This window comes from Bombus huntii, chromosome 17, assembly GCF_024542735.1.
Source record: "Bombus huntii isolate Logan2020A chromosome 17, iyBomHunt1.1, whole genome shotgun sequence".
Lineage (NCBI taxonomy): Eukaryota > Metazoa > Arthropoda > Insecta > Hymenoptera > Apidae > Bombus > Bombus huntii.
The window spans coordinates 2,334,183-2,356,957 of record NC_066254.1 but is presented as its reverse complement, the minus strand read 5'-3'; the positions used below and the strand labels follow the sequence as shown (position 1 = coordinate 2,356,957).

Genomic DNA, 22,775 nt, shown 5'->3' with positions numbered 1-22,775 from the left:
AGTGCAGCCACCTATGGGACATCTGAATTACTTTGTACATTTAGTTTGGCAAATATTAATCTAACCCAACTTATAACCTATTAATTTATCTTTTTTTATTTGTGTTAAGGACGATTAACAGCAATGAGTTAAGTTTAGATTGAGCTATGTGAAAATACGGTCACTCATATGGCAGAGTGTGAAGTGTAATGGAAACTAAATTGAATTGAAGATTTTTATGAATATCCGAATAGGCTAAGCGGCGGTTACTTGTGTAGGTGAAAGCTGTTCGGAATGATAAGCTTAACAACATATCTGAAGATCATCGAAATCAATATTATCGAATTATCCAGTCATCCTCTTGAAATAAATGAATTCAGGTAGCAGGTAAGTGATTTGTCATTAAGCGTGTTTGTCATATAGCATCAAGCGATGGAAATAGTAAACAAAACACAAAACCAAGTAGGTTACAAACGATAAGATATTGACTGGAATTAAAGTCATAACCATTTATATAGCATAACTACTGCGACGACGTACATTTCTAACTACATACAGCCAGTGTAAAAAGTATTCGTAATTAATTTCAACAAAAATATTGTAGAACATCGTTCATGAACAAAGTTTTCTACATGAATATGTATATATTCTTATTAGTCTGCAGAATAATTTTCATAAACAACTAGATGGGATATTTATATCCTTCGTGAAAACGTTAACAAACATTTAAAAAACGAATAAATCTTATCTAATATCTAATACAGGGAGTCACTAGATTTAATTATTTCAATACTTAAGGAGTTTTCTTTTGATTTTATTATAGCTCGAAACCGTCGTGGTATTGAATTTACCAAATTGACGAGTACTCTACTCGAAATATTTTTCCATTCTTCTAAAATAGCTCTCTCTAAATCATTTCTTTATGAAATACGATGATTCGATATTTTTCGTCTTAGATGATCCCCTATATTTTCAATAACATTTATATCTACGGGTTGTGAAGGTACTTTCAAGTGTTTCCAAACATCAAACAAGATCCACGCTCGCGTATTAGTAGCATTATGCTTTAATTGTTATTTTGCATCACGATGAAATTGTTTTACAAACCCACTTTTTTCTGCATTTTGATACAGCTCATCTGTTCAAATATCTACGTATATTTTATCCTACGAAGCGGTAACTGTACGAATATCTATTACGCATATATTTTTACCATTCGCTACATATTTATTAATATCTTCACAATTGGAACATGTATTGTACTTTTTTCTTTTTTGAAAATTATTCTGAGGACTTGTAAGAATACATACATATCTTTTGCTCTCATTTCGTTTTTTTTTTTTTTTTTGTTACTAAACGGTGTTCTACAAACGAAGTTAAGTACTATACGAATATTTTTTACACTGACTGTACAGACACTGTCAAAGTGTGCCGTGAAATCTAAACAGTGTTCCTCGGCCGTTATCGCTATTGTACGATCGTAAACTTCGACAAATGTAGATCGTGTAACTGTTCGTATGCGTTTTAACATTACGAATGTCTCGTAACGCCCCTTGAATTGACGCTTCTGTGAACAGCTTTCAAAGGTGGAGCGAGGTAGAGCGGGCAAAGTACCATTCTTGCCCTTGTGCTGCCTCACCAGCCATCTTCTCTTCTCTGCGCTATGGTTTTATTGAGACACTGTATATTTAACGTGACGAGTGGGACTGATGGTGTCATGTTCGGGCCATATCAATCGCGGCAGTGGCAATCCGATTTTCAAAACAGATACAAACGATGTTAAAAATTATTATTATTATTTCTATAGTAAATTTACCACCGTTGTGTTCATCATTTATCTATATTTATATTTTTCACGAACTCCAGTTTGACTTACGTAGTAAGCTAAGGACCTAATGCGTTGGTATCTCGTTGTTCCATATAAATATTAATACGTTGGTATAGGACCTATATCCATAAAATCTAACCATTATAGTCGTAACTTATAATTTTTTTACACTTTGTATATTTTTTTAACGTTTATCATAAAGTAAATCTTTATTACAGCATTGTACGAATAACATGTCAATTTCTACTAAGCTTACGTGAGTTGCTCGTTCGTGTTCGCCTGACTGCACCAGTCAAGTTTATTGCATCAGTAAAACATTTCGTTCGTAACGATGATTCTCTAATTGTTTTAAACAGTGTAATCATTCACGTAAGTAATTACATTTCTTCACGATGTCAGAACACGAATAACCTCTGTATTTCTGTAGCCTATCTGTTTCTCAAATGCTAATTCTGTTTAACTATTCAATTGGTCATTATTCTGTCTACTGTTTTTGATCACAACGGACTCACAAAGCATCTGCCAGGAAATAGACAGCGTTGCTGAACTACGTATAAAGGCTTTTCTGTTTCTACGTAATAATGCAAAGATTGCACATTGTACGAATCGTTTGAGAAGATTCAGCTTTTCGAATGGAAGCTTCTTATGCAAGATGGATCGTAATTCGTGGCACAAGCGGAGCGAGAGGAGTGATATGGTTAAAAATAAGGCGAAACTTGAGAGTAAGGAAATTACATTATAGACGCGTGCCAGAAGAATAGTCCATTTCAATTTTAATCGAACTCGCTTCATTGTTTCAGTTGAAACGTTCCCTCGCATATTGGTAGAATGCTAACAGATTGTCGAGACAATCTCTACCATGGCATGGACTCTCTCTCCCTCTCAATGTCTCAATTAAAACAACAGACCAAATTTTATTTATTACGTTCGTTGTGTTCATCGCCCAGCTCGAAGAATTAATTAATAATTAAGTATTGACAGCGAATAAGCCAAATAAGCGAGGACTGTGGCCTAAAAAGCAGAGGAAGTTACAATAGCAGTCTGTGATGAAATCCGTGAGGCTAATCACGTGTCATTCAGCGGATCTTCAAACGCGTTTCTCTCGAAAGCGAAGCCACCAACTTAATCTTGTTATTTCTAATTCACTTTCATTCTGGGCCATAGAATTTTCCTTGCTCTGCTTCTATCATGTTTGCTGACGCGAGATGTATATTCTGCATTTTCCTTCCATATTATTTCTTATACACAGACAGCACAGGTTCTTATCTCTTTCCATCTAATATGTAATTCTTGCCATTTCATTCTTTTAACGCTGTCTATTCGTTAAACGGCGTTTCCGTACTCTTGTTTGATAAATTTTTCGCCATGGAGACAGTCGAAGCTTCGTCAAATTCAATATATTTAAAACACAATCTTCTTTCTTGTGACGTTGATAACTTTGTTCGCACTCCGATGCTGATGCATCGGAACAACAATTTTTTTTTCTTTTTTGGACTACAGACTGGCTAACAATCTATTTCTTTCTTTCGCAATTTTTCTTGTGCAGATTGAGACAGGTAAATTTGATTTTGAAATTATTTTATTCTCGACTTCCTCGATATTGGTTTCATGTTTGGATAGAGTTTGATTCTCGGTTATCTTTATGGGTCCTAGTGACCCACAGTTTTACTTTGGAAAGAAATATCTCCAAGATATTCGCTTATAATTGCATTATGTGTGCAATATTATTAGTTTAAAATGTTTTTTATAATCTCTGACGATTACACCGTTAAAACTTTCTGCAGTCGTGTACAGAATGTCGTGGCAACTCTCCACAGTTAGTAATGGGTCTTGTTGACCCAGGTGTGACAAAAACGTATTTTTTGCTCAGATCGAACATATTTCATTTATGTGCAAATTTTCCATACAGATTCTTGTGCATTCATCGTGGAGGAACTCATTGAAATCTTTCTTATCTCCTTTTAAAACACAAATCTACCTATCTATAAATAAAATTCAGAATTTTTGTACCTTTTGTGTCCGAATGACTTGACTTTTTCATATAATTGCCTCAGTTTTCTTATTTGAAAATTGCTTTTCTTCGACATGTCAAATGAATATCTTCTTTGAAACATGCACTAGAAAGCCAGTTTTTCCCCTAGAGCACCACATCTTGAAAGCACCATCGTAGATGTTTAGCGAGGGAAACATAAAGAAGTTATCGCATAACTTTTCATAAAAATATCTTTCTTCGAAACTCGCAGGTGAGAAGATTTTTTTCAAGAACGATTTTTAAGAACAAACGTTGTTTGTTAACCTTCCTTTTGTCAAAAAATATTCTAGGACGTTTAAACTATCCTTAAATTTTCTCCATTCGATATCACTGTTATTTTTAATTAAACAACAGCTACTTGAGAATCGAAAAGGGCCCCTGTGTCTGAAACAAGAGTCGATTTACTATCAGTGGAAAAGAACAAATTGCAGTTCAGCAGTAAGATCATCATCTTGTGGAAAATACATTTCTTCCGGTGGCAGTACTTTTACGCAAACAGTAGGCAATTCTGAATGGCACAGTTTTGATTAGGCTAATTAAAAATGGCATCATAGTATTACCAGAATATCCATAATATATCCATAATATGATATCATATTATAAGCAGCGCGATATAAAATGTTTAGAAACAAAAGTCTATGTACGTTTCGTACTGGCAAGTGGATGTTGAAATATTTCAATTTCGGATTAAAATAGACTTACGAAGTTTTCCAAAGGTTGCGTAACAACTTTATCGTCTGATCTCGTGTTTCGAAAAATGCTAGATAATAAAAAAGAGATTAGAGGGTATAAAGTCTGCGAGATGAAAAACAGAAATAGAAAGCAAACGATTTAACTCTTGAGAATTTCGTTGCACGTGCCTATCGAGATTTTGTGATGTAAAAAACAGCGTGACTAATTGTTAAATGATAAGATATTTCGCTGATTCCAGCTCGAATTGATGTGTTATTGGATGACGGTGCAAAGACGTTAAATTGAAATCGAGTCTTGAAAAGTACCATATTTTCAAACGAAATGGCAAAATGTTTGATTACGTTGAAAGTATAGGCAGTTTACGAGCACTTAACGCAGTTAATGTGTTTTTCTTGCGCATCATGCTGTATCACACTATATATTCATGTGCATATCCAACAAATCAGGATTCTAATACTTATAAACCGAGCAAGAACGTAACCGTTATCGAGAATAAAAAAATGTTCACAATTAAATGTGAAAATATTACTAAGCTACTATTGGGTTGGCAACTAAACAATTGCGGGTTTTGTTAATACCACCTAATGACAAAGTGCGCAGTCACTTAGTTGCCAACCCAATATATCTCGCTATAGTAATAAGAGACGATCTTTGCCACTAATTGTTACGTTTAAGACTACTGCTCAAGCTGTATACTGATTTTCTACTAATTGCAAGTGCACATTTGTCTTGTAACTTCTGCGTACATTTTCTGATTGCTTTCAAATGTTACTACATTTAGAGTAAAAAAAAAAAAAAAAAAAAAAAAAAAATATAATACAGAGCTAATGAAATTTCAAAAAGTTTCGTATAATGCACATAATATATTCATAAAAGAGTTGTATGGAAAATGTTCGAATATTTTCATAAACCACAGCGTATCGTGTTATTTGAAACAATGAAACTAAATTTAAATTTGTTCGCTGGAAAATTGCTAACACTTAATGAGTGAAATTTCCGAGCTTATTGATTCAAGAGTGATAAGGAATCTGATCATAAAAGATATGTATATGTTAATAGAAATATTATTTTTGATCATGTGTAATACGCTCGTGAGGTCTTGAGCAGAAACCGAAGAAACGTTTTAAAGAGTAAGACGAATTAGAGGAAGTAAAAGAGGAAATTGGGAAATTTGAATTTCGATAAAATTTCGCGAAACAATTGAATCTAGCGGAACAAAAGGACACATCGGAAAGGAACGTAAAATGCGTGTATCAAGAACCATTGTAAACACAGGATATCCGAGAATAGAGCGGTGACTACTCTCGACGATGTCTAAACGTTTACTTGGACTGAAAATAGTTCGTTCAGGAATTGGAATTTCAGTCTATAAAACAACTCTTCTTAGAAAAATCTAGTTGCCGTACGTCAATCTATTTTCTCCCGAACTGTATAAATATCGAAATAAGCGAACAAAAAGGTAGATCAAACGTATTAGCAGTCGCGTGTAACGTTAAGACTTGTTTTCTCCTTTATTCTTAAATAGCTTGATTTTAAGCAGTGCCTAAATATTTAAAACAGATTCAGCAGTAAAATCTGATATTAGAATATGTATACGAATTTTCTCCCAATATGAAATAATGGAAGAAAAAGTTCTGTCAATATGGTAATGTTAAAAAAGATTTTAATTTCATATATTGATATTCAATTTTATACATACATATATATATAATTGTACAATATGTATATTTCAATATATATTTCAATATGTGTATTTGAATATATATTTCAATATGTATATTCAAATATCTATTTGAATATACATTTCAATATGTATATTTGGGTATATATTTCAATATGTATATCTGAATATATATTTCAGTATATATAATTAAATATATATTTCAATATGTGTATTTGAATATATATTTCAATATGTATACTTAAATATCTATTTGAATATACATTTCAATATGTATATTTGGGTATATATTTCAATATGTATATCTGAATATATATTTCAGTATATATAATTGAATATATATTTCAATATGTGTATTTGAATATATATTTCAATATGTGCATTTCAATATATATTCCTATATGTATATTTGAATATCTATTTGAATATACATTTTAATATGTATATTTGGGTATATATTTCAATATGTATATTTGAATATATATTTCAGTATATATAATTGATATTTATTAATATTATATTAATATTTCAATATGTGTACTTCAATATATATTTCAATATGTGCACTTCAATATCTATTCCAATATGTATATTTGAATATCTATTTGAATATACATTTCAATATGTATATTTGGGTATATATTTCAATATGTATATCTGAATATATATTTCAGTATATATAATTGAATACATATTTCAATATGTGTACTTCAATATATATTTCAATATGTGCACTTCAATATCTATTCCAATATGTATATTTGAATATCTATTTGAATATACATTTCAATATGTATATCTGAATATATATTTCAGTACATATAATTGAATATATATTTCAATATATGTACTTCAATATATATTTTAATATATGCATTTCAATATATATTTCTATATGTATATTTGAATACCTATTTGAATGTATATCTCAATATGTATATTTGAATATATGTTTCAATATATATTGCAGTACATATAATTGAATATACAGGGTGGTTGGTAACTGGTGGTACAAGCGGAAAGGGGGTGATTCTACGCGAAAAAAAAGTCGAAAATATAGAAAAACAATTTTTTTTTAATTTTTAAAAAGGATTTTTTTTTAATTTTTCCATCGAGACAACGATCCACAGTGAGATCCGTTATAACGTATCGCATGCGTACCGAGCGAAAATTCAAAGTCGATTTTCTCGAAAACAAAGCCTCAAACGAAAAATTTTTATTCTATATTTTCGACTTCTTTTTTCGCGTAGAATCACCCCCTTTCCGCTTGTACCACCAGTTACCAACCACCCTGTATATTTCAATATGTGCATTTCAATATATATTTCAATATGTATATTTGAATATCTATTTGAATGTATATTTCAACACTTGGTTAGTAATTGACATTGACTATTGTCCTACAGTTACAACCAAAATGACTAAAAGTTCCAGTGTAACAATCAGTAGATGAGTTTGACTGACTTTTGGTTACGAATAACCGCTATAGATCAAAACATGTTTGGTTACCGACACCATCATAGATGAGAGAACTTCTTTTTGGTTGCCCATAGCCATTATGTATTAGAGGGAAAAATGAAAAAGAGAGAGAAAAATAATACTCTTTTTTGTTATCAATTCATAAAAGTGTTAAGGGCAACATTTTTGGTGCATCAAAATAAAAGAGAATGGTCTTACACCACTTTCAAAATAAACGGTCCATATGGTAATTGTTATTTTTCTTTTGTAGTTTTATTATATTTATTATATATACATTATATTTTGCATATATTTGCATATATATGGATAAAAATTGCTTGAGGAGAAATATGTAACATCTGGATCGATATGATCCGGCCAGTCTCTTTATATACACAAAAACTCAGGTTCTTATAATGTTAATTTCCTTTCCTCAAGATTTTCTCAGTTTTTTCAATTGCAATAGAAAAGACCATTATATGATCGAACTAATAATTTTTGTTTCGCAATGTGTAGGGTAACTTTATTACATGACAAAATTTTACTCCATATTTTCGACTGATATTTTTACATGGAATTACTGGGACACCCTGTACATGTACTGAACGAAGGTTTCGCATTTCCTATAGTGTGCAACTACCATATTTCGTCAGTCGTTCTTTTGCCTTTCCATAACGCCATCTGATACTTTGTAACGTACGACGATTACACAAGCACTTTGACAAATTGCAAATCTTTTGTGAACAGAAATGCTACGCGTTTCTCATCGGAACAATGCGGTGCATGTCAGTTCTATGATTGAGAAAAAAATAGTGAAAGAATAAAATTGGACGTACTCCATACATATATTCACTTGAGTTGGCACCATCTGGTTTCCAACTATCGTTGTAAAGTGTTGCCAATGAAAAAAAGTTCAGTCGATAAAAAAATTGTCCCCTATCACCGAAGTAAAAAAGTTTTCGCACAGATAGAATTGTAAACTGTAATAATAATGAGAATATTATATTATAATATATAATATATAATAATGAGAATAATAACATTGAGAAAATTGTAAATTGTTATTTTGCAATAGCATCTTGCACTGTATTGTAAAGTGGAATTTATATTGCGTCTCAAATAACGGTAAAATCTTTCTTGCAATTCTTATATACGTATAACACGACATAATCTGATTGGAGGTACTTCAAAATAGAATAAATGACTAAAATTATTAAAAACATGGACACTAGGTTATTGTTACAATTTCATTTTATTGCGTCCTGTACATTCTTATAATAACTTTAATTCAGTAGAATTAGCACCCACACGTTACCCTTAGCAGCTAAAGCAATTTTCTGAATGTCCTACACGACAAATTGCAGGAATCTGCTATGGATTATTTGAAAAAAAGAAAAAGAAACCGTATCCTAAGTTCAGTCTTTCTATAATAAAATGTTCTGTACATGAATACGCTAGCTATATTTATGAAACAAAAATTAACTATACTGGATGTTCCAAAATATGTAGGAGATATGTGCAGGGTCGATCCTAGATATTAAAACGATAAAAATATTTAAATACAAAAATGTCGTTTGAAGTTTATCTCCCAAGTTATGAGCAATTTTATGCAACAATTTTATCTAATTAGTTGCCGCAACCCAATGAATTAGCTGACTGGCCAATCGTCCACAGACATGCAATCGCAGTCAATCCGCATACGTTTTTCGCGGAAAATCCATGGTAAAATATATGTAGTGTGTACATTGTAATGCATTATCTGACGATATCATGCGGACAATGACGGAAAGTGTACACAACTGCAGAGCAACGTTACCAGATTGAGGGATGTAAGAGAAAAATTCCTCTGATGGTGGGGAAAGTAGTATAGTTGATGAACTAGTGACGTCGTGACGCATACTGTAGACAAATGCAGATAGTAGGATAGTTTCCGTGGCGGGATGCGGGAAACATAAGACGAAATTCATGTCACGTGATGCAAGCGACATAGTGTGGCAATGGGGGTAAGTGACGTCATGTTATCGTTAAATTAAGGGAACCATCTGGCAACACTGTTACAGAGTTGCTAGGTGTAAGGAAGGCGCGACGTCAAATAGACCTACACAAGGTATTTCACCTAACTTGACCATCTTAAATATCTGGCTTATTTTTTATGCTAGGAAAAAGTATCAGAGGAATAGAATAATCGATTCGAAGAGACAAATGAGGTGGTAGGCAGAAAATTTTCTCGCGGCCACTTTTTTCGCGATTTCAAAGTCATCAAAGTATCTTTAAACGGGATTACATATTTTCATTACGACAGTCTTATAGCTCATAAAAAAACAAATTCAACAATGTGCAATATGTTAACATTTATGCGGCCTTCAACGAGAAAATCATGTTTGTATGGAGAGAAGGTTAAGGTAAGATTTGTATGTTTCAGCGTGGAATATTTATTTCAGAAGGAGCTGAAAATGTGCACCATAAATCCTAACACACTTTTGGAGACGGCGAATGAATGATTTCTCTACATTTTCAAGTACTTCTGTACTGTACTCTACATGATAGATAAGCTGCTGATTGTAAAGCAATAATCGCGTTGATATGATGCATGTAAACATACTTCAAACGATAAAAGAAGAATACGAACGTTCGTTTATAAGCACCAGGAACAATTACACGGCACACTGTTCCAATGAAATTGAGATTCTTTCATTTACCGTCTCCGAAATCATTGGCATTGAAAATATTGGTATTGAAATTAATAGCAAACATTTCATGATTTTTCCATTGATGGTTACTCGAAGCTCAACATATTTCAAATCGTTGAATTTGTCTTTTTATGAGATATAAGACTGCTGTGATGGAAATATGTAGTCCCGTTTAGCAATACTTCGACGACCTTGAAATCTCAAAATAAAAAAATGGCCATGAGAAAATTTTTTTGTCTATCACCACGTTTCTACCTACTGTAAAAAATAAGCAAGATATGTAAGATGGTGAAGTTAGGTGAAATACACTATATGTAGACACACTAATGCGATTCATGCACACCATGCGGTGGTTTATGGTACTAATCGGTAATTTTTAAGCACGTGGAACGTAGACGCATGTATGAACGTGTTTTTGAGTTCATGGGTGTGTTACATGTCTGCGAACAATTGTCTGTCAGTATGAACTAGGCTTAAGTGAAATGGAGAGAAAAGCTCGTCAGCTGATTCATTGTCCAACTACTTGTGTATTGTTTTATTGAAGTTTCAAGACGAGTAAGAAATTAGACAAGACAAATATTTACTACTCTTGCATCGATATAATGTCAAAATGATTATATCTTGAAAAATTGAAATGTTTTTATTAACGAGGATATGCTGACCATTATGTTCATTAGTTTCTTCCTTTAATACTTATTCCTTGCAGTATCTGTTGTGTGTATCGTTACGACATTGAAAACATTTTATTAATAGTGGATACTTTATACGCAGGCATTGACAATAGCATTGCTAGACCTCGCACTGCTATTAAAAACTCAGATATAGGGAATGATCCAAGTAGGATGTATCTTTAATTTAAGAGTTCCTTAAATTATAGAGGGATTATAAAATGAATGTAGTTTCTTTCCCTAATGGTCATGTTCTTTTTGCGTTTTAATATTTTACAAATAACTACTGTTACATTATAAATAGACAGCGATAACAGTTTGTTCTCTCTTGCTCCAAGGAAGACAATTAGGAGGTAAGCATTCCTCTAAGCTTAGCTGGAGGATGCAGAATCTAAATCCTGGCTTGAAAAACAGAAAGATCCATAGAAGGCGAAATGCATAGCTTATGACAAAATTGTTTTACTAATGTTTTAATAGCAAAGTATAATGTGAAAAATAATAATAAAATATTAAATTTTTGTATTATTATTAACAAAATGGGAGATAAAAGAGAATTGGGAAAACATAGAAGGAAACAAAATGCGTAGCGTGATTATGCAAAAATAGAAAAGAAGAAAAGAAAGGAGAAGAAATTTATGAATCGTTAAGAAGAAATTTTGTTAAAATAACGCAAATAGCACTGCCGCGTTTAAATACCGTGCGCCCCTAAAAGAAGCAAAATTTCAGCTGTCATTAAAAATGCCATAAATAAATCCGTCATTTTAGAAACAACAGAAATATTGCGAGGTAAATGCTTTTCTGTTTTAATAGCTGAAATCACAGACACATCCGATAAGGCAATAATATGTTTTTTAATTCGTTATGCTCACAAAGACTAGGTACACGAGATTTAATTATCGGATTTAATTGGAATTATAAAATGTACAGCGGAAGATTCTTGTACGAACGTTCTTTATATTCCTGAACAAAATACAATTTGTCTATAAATAATATCGTTGACGTATGCGTTGACAATGCGAATCGAATTTCTAGTTTATCTAGAGACAATGATGAAATTTCTGTCTCCGGATGAAATATCTGTGCAATATATTTTCTTGTCCGAGGCGTCATTTTCGAGAAAAACTGAATTTGAAAATTTGTCAAGTATACTTAAACTTGGCTAACTTAATTAGGCGTAAGTAAATAATCGACAAGAGTTTATTCTATACGCGTAGGTAAATTAAAAATGTGAAATAAAATTTTTCCACTTACGGTACGATTTTAAGCTCGTTTTCAAGAAAATAGGGTTTAGATAGTCGTGTTTAGTTAAGGATTGGCCTACTACGCGCGTATGATAAATTATCGCACTCATTTTTCTCGAGAACAAATCGTCTTGGGAAAATGTTTCGCCCTGTATTTCTCACTTATTCTCACGTGCAGAATAACTTTCTGTCGATTATTTGTTTCTGTCCAGTCCAGATTTAGCTATGTATGTTCAAGCACGTTCGATAAATTTTCAAACTCGATTTTCTCAAGCACGAAGCTTGGGACAAAGAATTTTATTCTACGTTTCCAAGTTGCTTTTGCTCGTAAAATAACCCTTTAGTCCATTAATCACGTTATACAGCACACCCTGTGTATATTTTTGTCTCAATAATTCAATTGTCATTTGTTCTTTTTACAGTGAGTATGATCTGTCCTTTTTTGGAGAAACATTATTTCATGTTATTAAACATATTATCACTATTAAAAATTATTATTTAAATTGTGCTATAATTTGATATTATATCATATTATTATTATTATATCGCATCGTTATTTATATTATATAATATCTATACATAATATCATATATGTTATTATATTTATAATATAATTATATTATGTATTATAATATTATAAATATTATACTATATGCATTATATATATCATATAATATAAATAACTATTCGATATAATAATAATAATATAATGTATAAATATAATAATATAATAATATATTAATAATATAATAAATACAATAATATTGATATATTAATATAATACCATATTTATAATAATATATTGTATATATAATATACATTCAATATTTATAAAATTTATATTCTAAATATTAATATATTATTAATAATATTGATATTATATAATATGTATGGATATGATATAATATAAATATAATATAAATAACTATTCGATATAATAATAATAATATAATGTATAAATATTATAATATAATAATATATTAATAATATAATAAATACAATAATATTGATATATTAATATAATATTATATTAATAATAATATATTGTATATATAATATACATTCAATATTTATAAAATTTATATTCTAAATATTAATATATTATTAATAATATTGATATCATATAATATGTATGGATATGATATAATATAAATAACGATACGATGTAATAATAATATAATATGTCAAGGTATAGCACAATTTAAATAATAATGTTACGTAATAAAAAAATTATATAATATATGTAATATAACAATAAATACATGTTATTATCATATTATATCATATTAACTGCTTTATATCAGATTTTTAAGTTTTTCGTTTTGTAGTTATGAGATGTAGTAAAAATCGATTCGGGAAATATATACCGGGTGTCCCACTACTGATAGTACAATCGAGGAGCAGAGGGATCTACATGAAAAGATATTTTTTTACATTTGACGCTTTGTTCTGGAGAAAATTGACTTTGAAAATTTGATTGCTATATGTAAATTTCGATAGTTACCGATTAAATACGAGTAAACCATCAGCAGGAGATTATTCTACCTGCGAAAATATTTGTTCATTTAAGACATCGTTTTCAAGGAAATAGGGTTTGTCCGGTATGCACGTATTTGATCAATTTTCAAATTTTATTTTTTCGGAAACGAAACTTTCTATGGAAAAGTTTTTTCTTACTTTTTTGACCTACTTTCACTCGGACAACTTGCTGTCAATTATTCGTTTCTGTCCCGCTCGAAATTAATCGAGTTTGACTACACTTGACAAACTTTCGGGATCGATTTTCTCGAAAACGAAGCGTCGTATGAAACAAAACAATTTTATTCCGCATCTTCGATTTTCTCTTTCACGTAAGATCACTTTTTCGCTGATTGTACCACCAATACCGGGACACCCTGTATATCATATCCATAAGCGACATCTATGTACAGTGGAAACTCCAGTATTCGAATTAATGGAAAGCTATAACTGATCTAATGAGGAATTATTCGGATAACAGTAATATCTTTTCATAATTATTTAAGGAAATTGCTCTTGCTTAGTTGTTGTATATATCCTAAATTACAGCTGTTCGAGTACTCGAGAGCTAGTAATTAACTGTAAGGTTAGGTGTAAGGTTAGCCACAAGAGGAGATTGGTTTCTCGTTCGAAACAGTATAGTTTCTTTATATCGAAAAGAACGGTAATTAGCTGGTTTAATTATTCGTGAGAATAAAAACTAGACAAATTGAAGATTTACGAAGAATTTACGAGATTTAACAAATTTCTACGACGTGTAAAAAAAGAAAATTATCATTTGTTGTCATCTAAGCATATCCATCGAGCAAATTTTATAAGTCAACATCGCATCTTTGTTCACCATTTTCTGCTCTTTAATAGATAAATCAGAGCAGTGTTTTAAATAACTCAACGCAGAAATTAAAGTATACAGTAACAAGGAACCAGGAACCCCAACAGTTATAACCAAAACGACTAAAAGTTGCAGTATAAGAGCTAGTAAATAATTTTAACTGATTTTGGTTATGAATAATCGTTATGAATAACCAAAGTATTATTGGTTATCGATAACCACTATCGACGACAGAATTTTTTTGGTTACCGATAACCGTTATTGCGACAATTTTTTTTGGTTACTCATAATCATTATACATAAGAAAATTGTTTTTAGTTGTCGATAACCATCATCCATAACATCCTTTTTTCAGTAACCAGTAGTTAATATTTATGATGGAATTCTTTTTGTTTACTGATAACTATTATCGACGACAGAATGTTTTTGGTTACCGATAACTGTTATTATGACAATTTCGTTTTGGTTGCACGTAATCGTTATATATAAGGAAATTGTTTTTGGTTGTCGATAACCATTATCCGTAACATAATTCTTCTTTTTTTTTTTTTTTTTTTGTCACCATTGACTATTATTCGTGACGGAATTTTTTTTGATTACCGATAACCTCTATCGATGACGTAACATCTCTTTTTGGTTACCGGTAACCATCACCAGTAACGGAATGTTTCCTTCGTCATCGTCAGTTGTTAACATTAATGATAATCGGTATCTAGCCTAAAGGCACTAAAAACAGATTCACTATTTGTTTTTTACATGCAACTTTCTTAACTCGTTAAACGGGTAGAACAGGTATATTCACTTCAGTTAATTGCTCGCTCGGTATGCCAAGTAGCCAAAAAGAAATCTCTTATCGATAATGGTTATCGGTAAGCAAAAAAAAAAAAAAAAAGAATTCTCCCCTTGTTAATGATTATCGGTAACCAAAAACATTGTGATTGTTTATAACGGTTGTTCGTAACCAAAATCGGTTGAAATAATCTACCGATTCTTATATATGGAATTTGCTTCATTTCGATTATAGCTGTTATGGTCCCAGGTTCTAAGTGAGCGTAGACGTCCTTCTTTTGGAGTGATAATTCTGTCCACGAAGGGCATAAAGTAAAACGAATGGAGGAATGAATGAAATATTGGTTGAATGCAGTGGTGATCAGTAGAATCGCAGTATCTAATTTTCCACATCTGGTGAAAATACATTTTTCATTGAAATTTTAAAGCCTACGTGACATCGAGGTTTCCCACAGTCGACGTGAGCAGCGTGAAGCAAGTGTTGGCTTACAAGTGCAAGGAGAACTCGACGGCACTCAAGATGAAATCTATTAGATACATTTGGTGAGTCCAATTTAATTTCCGATTCATCCTCTCGTATTTTTTTTCTTCTTTATCTTTCCTTCGATCGTAAACCGAGACTTTCAGTTATTGCACTTCATCAACGAGAATTTGCTAAATTTTCATTCGAGTGTCATCGACGTTTGAAATTAAATGAAAATTTGCTTTTCGCACGACAATTATAAAAATCCATGATGTTAAAATAGGTATAGAAAATCATGCAGTTTTATTTACTGGTGAAAAGTATTTTCTGTTAATCATACATTTGCGAATATCGTTAATAATATTAGTTCCCTACGATTCTGAATCATTAATCGTTATAATAGATTAAACCAGAAATTATGGTAGATTAAACCAGTAATGGTTTAAAAAACTGCTGTGACAAAAGGAACGCTGTGCGTTTGCATTTAAAAGTGGTATTTAAATCGTTTGCGAGGTTTAATACCCAATAAATGAAAATGTAAATTCTGGCACTTTTTGTCGGCGTAAGCCTCCTCATATTTGCATAAAATTGTTTCTTTCAGCCTGCGAGGCGCTTTGACTTTTAAATTAAAGATTCTGGGCATAAACAAATGTTTTCCATTACTGAAAGATACGCAGCATTTACTACTTTAATGTTCCGCAGAATTTTAAAGATGTTCCCTTATTCAGATAAGATAAAACGGAAATAATAGCCTTTCTAATAATCTGGCAGACTTACAAACTTTTGTTATGTCTTCAGATACACAATTTATATTTATATTACTTTCTGAGTGTACTCATTGAACGCGGTACATATATACAATCCTAACCTAAAATTTTCTTAAGATGAAGACTTACCCTATTTGACATTTTGGTTATAATATTGAGTATAAACATGTTGTAAATAGAAGTAGTATAATTGAAGTTATTGTGGTATTTCATTTTTCTAAAACGATATCCGATCAATACTTGTTTGTTTCTATTCTGTGTGTCACGTAACGTTAATTAGAAGTTTTCTTATATAATACCTGATGGCCATATAGCAGACACACGACACAAGTATACCTGAACAGCGTTAAGCCGGTTACACACGTAACTATATACTTTATATACTAGCATACTAGCGGTATACATATACAAAATTTCACAAGTATACACGAGCGTGTGTATGATAATATTGCACAAGTATTTTCATTGTACGAGAAATATAAATACGTTTAAACATCCATACTTGTACAAGCCGTGTGTGCGCAAGTGTACCTTAAGCCGGTTGTACACGTAACTGCATACTTGAGCGGTGTACATGTACGAATTTACTGCACAAGTATATCTGACGGCCATATAGTTCTCACACGACACAATTATACCTGAATAGTATTAAACAGGCTACACACGTACATAACTGCATATTTGAGCGATATACACGTACAGATTTATTTCACAAATATACATGAGCGTGTATATTTTAATATTGTACAAGTATTTGAACTGTACAAGTAACATGAAAATGTTAGAATTTATATTGAGGAACTTAGTAGTAGAGGCGTGACTTAAATTTTAACCCTCTGGTGGTAAGATTGCAAACTGCTGAAAGTAGTCTAGTCAATTAGCTGGTTTATTTATATTCCAAACACTCCGTAGCTTCTAACAATTTAAAACTTGTTTAATATTCTATGAAGTAGTTTTGTTTTTCTTTACAAGTAGTCTTTGTTAATATACTAAGATCTGTGTTAATTGAAGAGGTTGGAAGACTAACTGATGGAATTGTAGTATTCTTTAAACGACGTATGCGACTATTTAGAAGAAAAAATTTAAATAAATTTCTTACACGACTTCTTAAAATTCATGAATTTTATGTCCAATTCTAATTATGATTGCAATAATACTTGGAACAAAATATTTTTTTGTAAAGTATAATGAGTATACTCTTATAGATAATGATACACTTTTGTCCATTGTTATATTTTTAACCCATGCACTGAAGCGGTCAATAATTTCCTCTTGACTTTATTTATTTTTTAGTTACACTGTAGGTTTTCAGTTCTTTGAAAGATAAAAGAAAATGATAAAACGGACAGCGTCATTTTGACATACAACTGTACACACAACAATATATATTATTTTTATTTCTTTCTAGAAAAAGTTCCATTGCGTAAATTTTTATAATTACATAAATAATTACACGACTGTTGTTATACTGATCAATTCGCAAGCATTAAAACGAATTTAAAACACGTTCTTTACAACGTGTCCCTTTAAATATTAATGATCGTATAGGTGATAGATACTCGATTTATTCTCGGTAGTTCAATTTTCTGCTACTAGTTGGCGTATCCAAATTCTCAGTTTCCTAATCGTGTAGTACCACTACAGTGAATTTTGCTTATAATGTACGTGCTTGATAGCGCATGCGTCGATATTGGTTGCCAACCTAACCGAATCCAAACCTAATTCTTATCTTTTGTCTCTAGTTTATATAAACGTAAATTAAGCGACGTGGTAAACATGTCTCCTATGCTTGTAGCTGTGTCGCAGATGGACACGTACCTACAGACATAATTTATTCTTACGCGCTAAATTTATACAAGTACACCGCTCAAGTATACAATTACGTGCATAGTTGATTTGGCTGCACTGGAGTATTTAGGCCTACGTCTATTGGGCCGTATAATACAACATGAGAAAGCTTATGAGTAGAGGAATCCCACATTGGTCACAGCTACTGCAACTGTAAACGTTCTATTCTATTTATATAAACATCCTATTTAGAAAATATGGGTTAAAATGTGTAAACCTGGTAGTAGAATAGTCTGAGCCAAACCTAACATGATCTGACAACGCAACCCAACTCTACAGTAATATTATAGTAAGACCCATATAAAAACCAACGATATTTGCTACCATGAAGTATAATCTAACACATAGGGAAATATGTGCGATCGATGACTATTTGTCACAGTGAATCTACCTTTCAGTTGTGTATCACATGATCTTTCTTGAATTTTAGTAAATTATTATTATTATTAAAAATAAATTTAATTATTAAAATTTATTATATTATTATTATTATATTATTATTATTAATTTTATTATATTATAAAATTTAAAATAGTTCAAATATTTTATTTATATAATTTAATATAATTTAATAAAATTAAATTTTTATTTTTTAATTAATTTATCATAATAAATAGAGTATTTTAATATATTAATTATTTTAAAATTTATATTAATTTTATTAAGAGGCGAATATTAATATTAAAATGAATTATTTTAAATTATGTTATGCGGCAAGATTGTGTTGAAAGTTTGCAATTCTCCCTTGCCCCCTCCCCTCTATCTCTATGTCTAACCTAACCCTAATCCCCCATAGGATGTTGTTCCACGACTGTTGCTTCTCTATAATGTACTTGAATCCATGGGATGCTACCTACTCGTTTTCTGTTAATTTTATTATTCGGGTGCTTTTATATTCTTCCTTTGTATTTTTTAATACGGTTTACTATCTCCTCGGACAGAGTTGGTATTTTTCTCTCTGTGCATTTTCATTTCTGGTCCACATGTACATAGTAACAAATACACTTAAATGAAATAAACTTTCTGCAAGAAGAATGCATTTTTTATCGCAATTTGACCTATATTTTCTGAATGAGATGTTCGCTGCTAGGATGGGATGACCTTGACCACCTTTATTGGATTCCTCTGCTCATGAGTTTTCCAGCTCATTGGAAATTGGTTGGTGTATCGTATGGTCCAATAGAACTATAAATTATAGTACTGCCGGTTTAATAAGTCCATCAATTTAGTTAAAAGAAAAAGTGCAACATTTTGTGCTTGCTACGTTACTGATCATGTAACGGGTAACTGAACACATTCTTAGGAAACGTTTCTGCATGTTGATCTATGTAAATACGTAGATGTTTCCCTTTTCCAATAATATTTCCATTATGATGCTTATTTATGGTATTTTATGATTCGCATATTTTTTGAAAATACATGAAAGGAAACTTCACTTAAATATCGTATAATATGCGATCATAAATGATGAAGAAGAAGAAGGAAAGCAAATCAAAAATAGAAATCAACTTTTTGAAAATAATGCAACGACATTCTTAAATAATTATTCGACAGTACTCTAAAAAATAATAATAATAAAATAACATAAAGTATCCTTACCTCGATTAAAAAAAAAAATAAAAAATTTAGATTCCTTTCATAGGTGGTCTGAAATTTTTGCACGTACCGTATGTTTGTATAATATCAATTTGTATAGTAGCATAATTAAATTTACCTGTAAAAATGAAATTGTTAATTTTCAATGGAAGCAAGTTGAATTAAAAATGAGAATCGCAATTTTATTTCTCAGTGAATGGAAAAACTCAACAGCGACATTAATTTAAATTAACACATTATATGCACTTGATATTTAAACCATGAAAAATGAATTATTGTACGTGACAATTTCGTACTTTTCTGTTTTTTATTTTAGAATTTAATTGTATATTAGTGAAAGTGATAACTGAATTTAGCAGAAGCAGTCACGATAAACAATTTAATTTATATAATTTATAACAATAACTTCTTCTAATTCACTCATAAAATGTTTATTTAATTCATTTAATTCATAAAAAATGTTTATTTAATTTATTTAATTCACTTTATAAAATAAGCATAAGATTTGCTGATACAAAAATATGAATTTTCTTTTGTTATAATTTTTTAGACACATTATGATTATAAATATTCCAAAAATTCCGGGGAAATAACATTTTTTTCGAAAAATTAAACAAATTTTCAACGTACAGGACCTAAGGAGTCCATCTGCTTACTGGATCGTTTTCGACCAACAATTTTAAGCCATTTTTCATTCTTCCCACATTTGTGTTTCAATCTTACTTTGTTTAAAAAGACTGAGGTAAACGAGGTAACAGTAAAAACTACTGGATGATGTTTTAGAAGCTTGAAAGAACCTTCAGAAGTTTTTTTGGATCTTTAAAAACACAAAAATTTAATAAAAAAAATTGCATAAACTTAAATGACCCGTCATGGAGATGAATTCAGTAAAGTGAAGATGAAAGATAAATATATCATTATTTATATTAAATAGTACAAAAAAATCCTATTAGCTTTTCTTACTTTATTGTTATTCACGTTAACTGATCGTTTAAATTACCTTTATTTTCCCTTGAAAAATCAATAGTTGATTTTCCACTACATATCACTACATTCCACTACATTTCCAATTGTATTTACCAATAAATGCAATTATTTGCTTACACACGTGTTTACACACGTTTCTGTAAAAAACAGGTTAATAGTTTCTATATTATTAGTTGATTATCGTAAATAGGCATCAAGTAAAACAAGAAAAATTAACGTTTCCTAAGTGTTTCTCAATGAAAAATTAGTATTCCTTGCAATTAAAAATTTTGTACACATTCAACTAATAGCACAAACGTTAGATACATGAAATGCCCAAGACTATTATATCATATTCTATTGCAGCGATTAAGAAATTTATGCGCCATTATACTATTTCCATTCAGGAATTTTGTGGATCTTCGTTAAAAGAGACTTCTGTCATGCAGACATTCAGCTGTCTCATTTATACGTTCTTCAGACTGTTACATTAATATTTCATTACATACGTTTAAGAACACTTTAAAACGATAGGTACGCGTTTTAATTGGGTTCAATAATCGCATCCGGTCATTCAGAGGAAGTTGTAGTTACGACTGTTCTTCCTTTCTGATTAATCGTAAGCTTTTTAAAATTAATTCCTACGTATCGCTCGTGATACAGTTAACTAATTTCATTAAGGAATCAGTAATTAGTCTAGGATCCAACGATTTTAATTGCAACGAAGAATGCTTTGAAACAAATCGCATTAATCACGCTTGTATTACGGACAACATGAAGTACTTGCATATACTCGGTGTTTCATGATAAATGGGCAACATTTGAGGGACAAATTCAGCACCCCCCAAAAAAGAAAAATAAAAGATAAAAAAAGATTCGTATTGACATATCGCAGTGTGTTATACTGTACAATATATACAATGGGTTGGTAAAAAAAATGTCCAAGAATTTAAGGGCTTATAGTACTCACCAAGAGTATTTTTTATTTATTTAAAATCTTAGTAGGTGCTGAGTATACGATTGATTTCAAATCGTCAAAAACAGCTAATTGGTTAGAAATCCGATGGATGGATGCACTGAAGAAATGCAAGGTAGTTATTTTTAGCATCTCCTACGAAGGTAATTAGATACGGAATGACAGAATGTTAAACTCGCTATATCTCGTAAACAGGAACTCAAAATTTTTAGTTTTTGAATTATTGGTACAGGTAAAGCATGTACTTTCTACTGGTAGAGACCTATAAGTGAACTTTAAAAATTCACCACGCGAGGGCAGCTGTGTCGCTATTGCATCATCACGAAACTATAACAGATTAATCGCAAATTATGCTGAAAAATACAAACAGAAGCTATCCAATCACCCAAATACTTTCACAAACGATACACAGCCGACCTATCCTGAGGAGATTAATTAAAAAACATCGGAACGATTCAACAATTTAAGAAACAGTAAGGGAAACATATAAATATAAATTGTAAATTAGTACAAATTGTGAGAGGTTATGCAATGATATATCGTACTATTCTTTACATTTAATACTACATATGTATAATAGGAAATAATTAATATTCGAGTACATTAGTCTTCGCATTTCCCACATACGTTTCACGTATACCAACCTCCAAAATAATTCCACAAAAATACATTGTATAAAATTGTCGAACGTCCCCAAGACAAATTGCTATTTTTGCAAAGAATATATGGGAGAAGATAACGATTCGGAAC

The 22,775-nt window shown here is 30.9% G+C and overlaps 1 protein-coding gene and 2 long non-coding RNA genes across 4 annotated transcripts in view; 2 read left to right on the top strand and 1 right to left on the bottom strand.

Moving 5' to 3' along the window:
• Positions 1-22,775, bottom strand: part of LOC126875020 (uncharacterized) — a 185,761-nt gene that overhangs the window by 36,443 nt on the left and 126,543 nt on the right. The window lies entirely within an intron of this gene.
• Positions 1-22,775, top strand: part of LOC126874982 (zinc finger and BTB domain-containing protein 12-like) — an 84,474-nt gene that overhangs the window by 45,099 nt on the left and 16,600 nt on the right. Inside the window, exons 8-9 of one of the 2 annotated variants that reach the window (XR_007693157.1) lie at positions 15,838-15,952; positions 16,474-22,498. Coding sequence is in view for 1 of the 2 variants with exons in the window: in XM_050637569.1 (XP_050493526.1) it covers positions 15,838-15,952 (115 nt within the window). In the remaining variant the exon portion in view is untranslated. The remainder of the gene's footprint in view (positions 1-15,837; positions 15,953-16,473; positions 22,499-22,775) is intronic. The other variant, XM_050637569.1, reaches the window with a different exon arrangement.
• Positions 72-5,351, top strand: LOC126875029 (uncharacterized). Its single transcript, XR_007693208.1, has 4 exons — positions 72-366; positions 2,026-2,176; positions 2,235-2,529; positions 2,608-5,351. It is a non-coding gene; the product is annotated as an uncharacterized LOC126875029 (long non-coding RNA).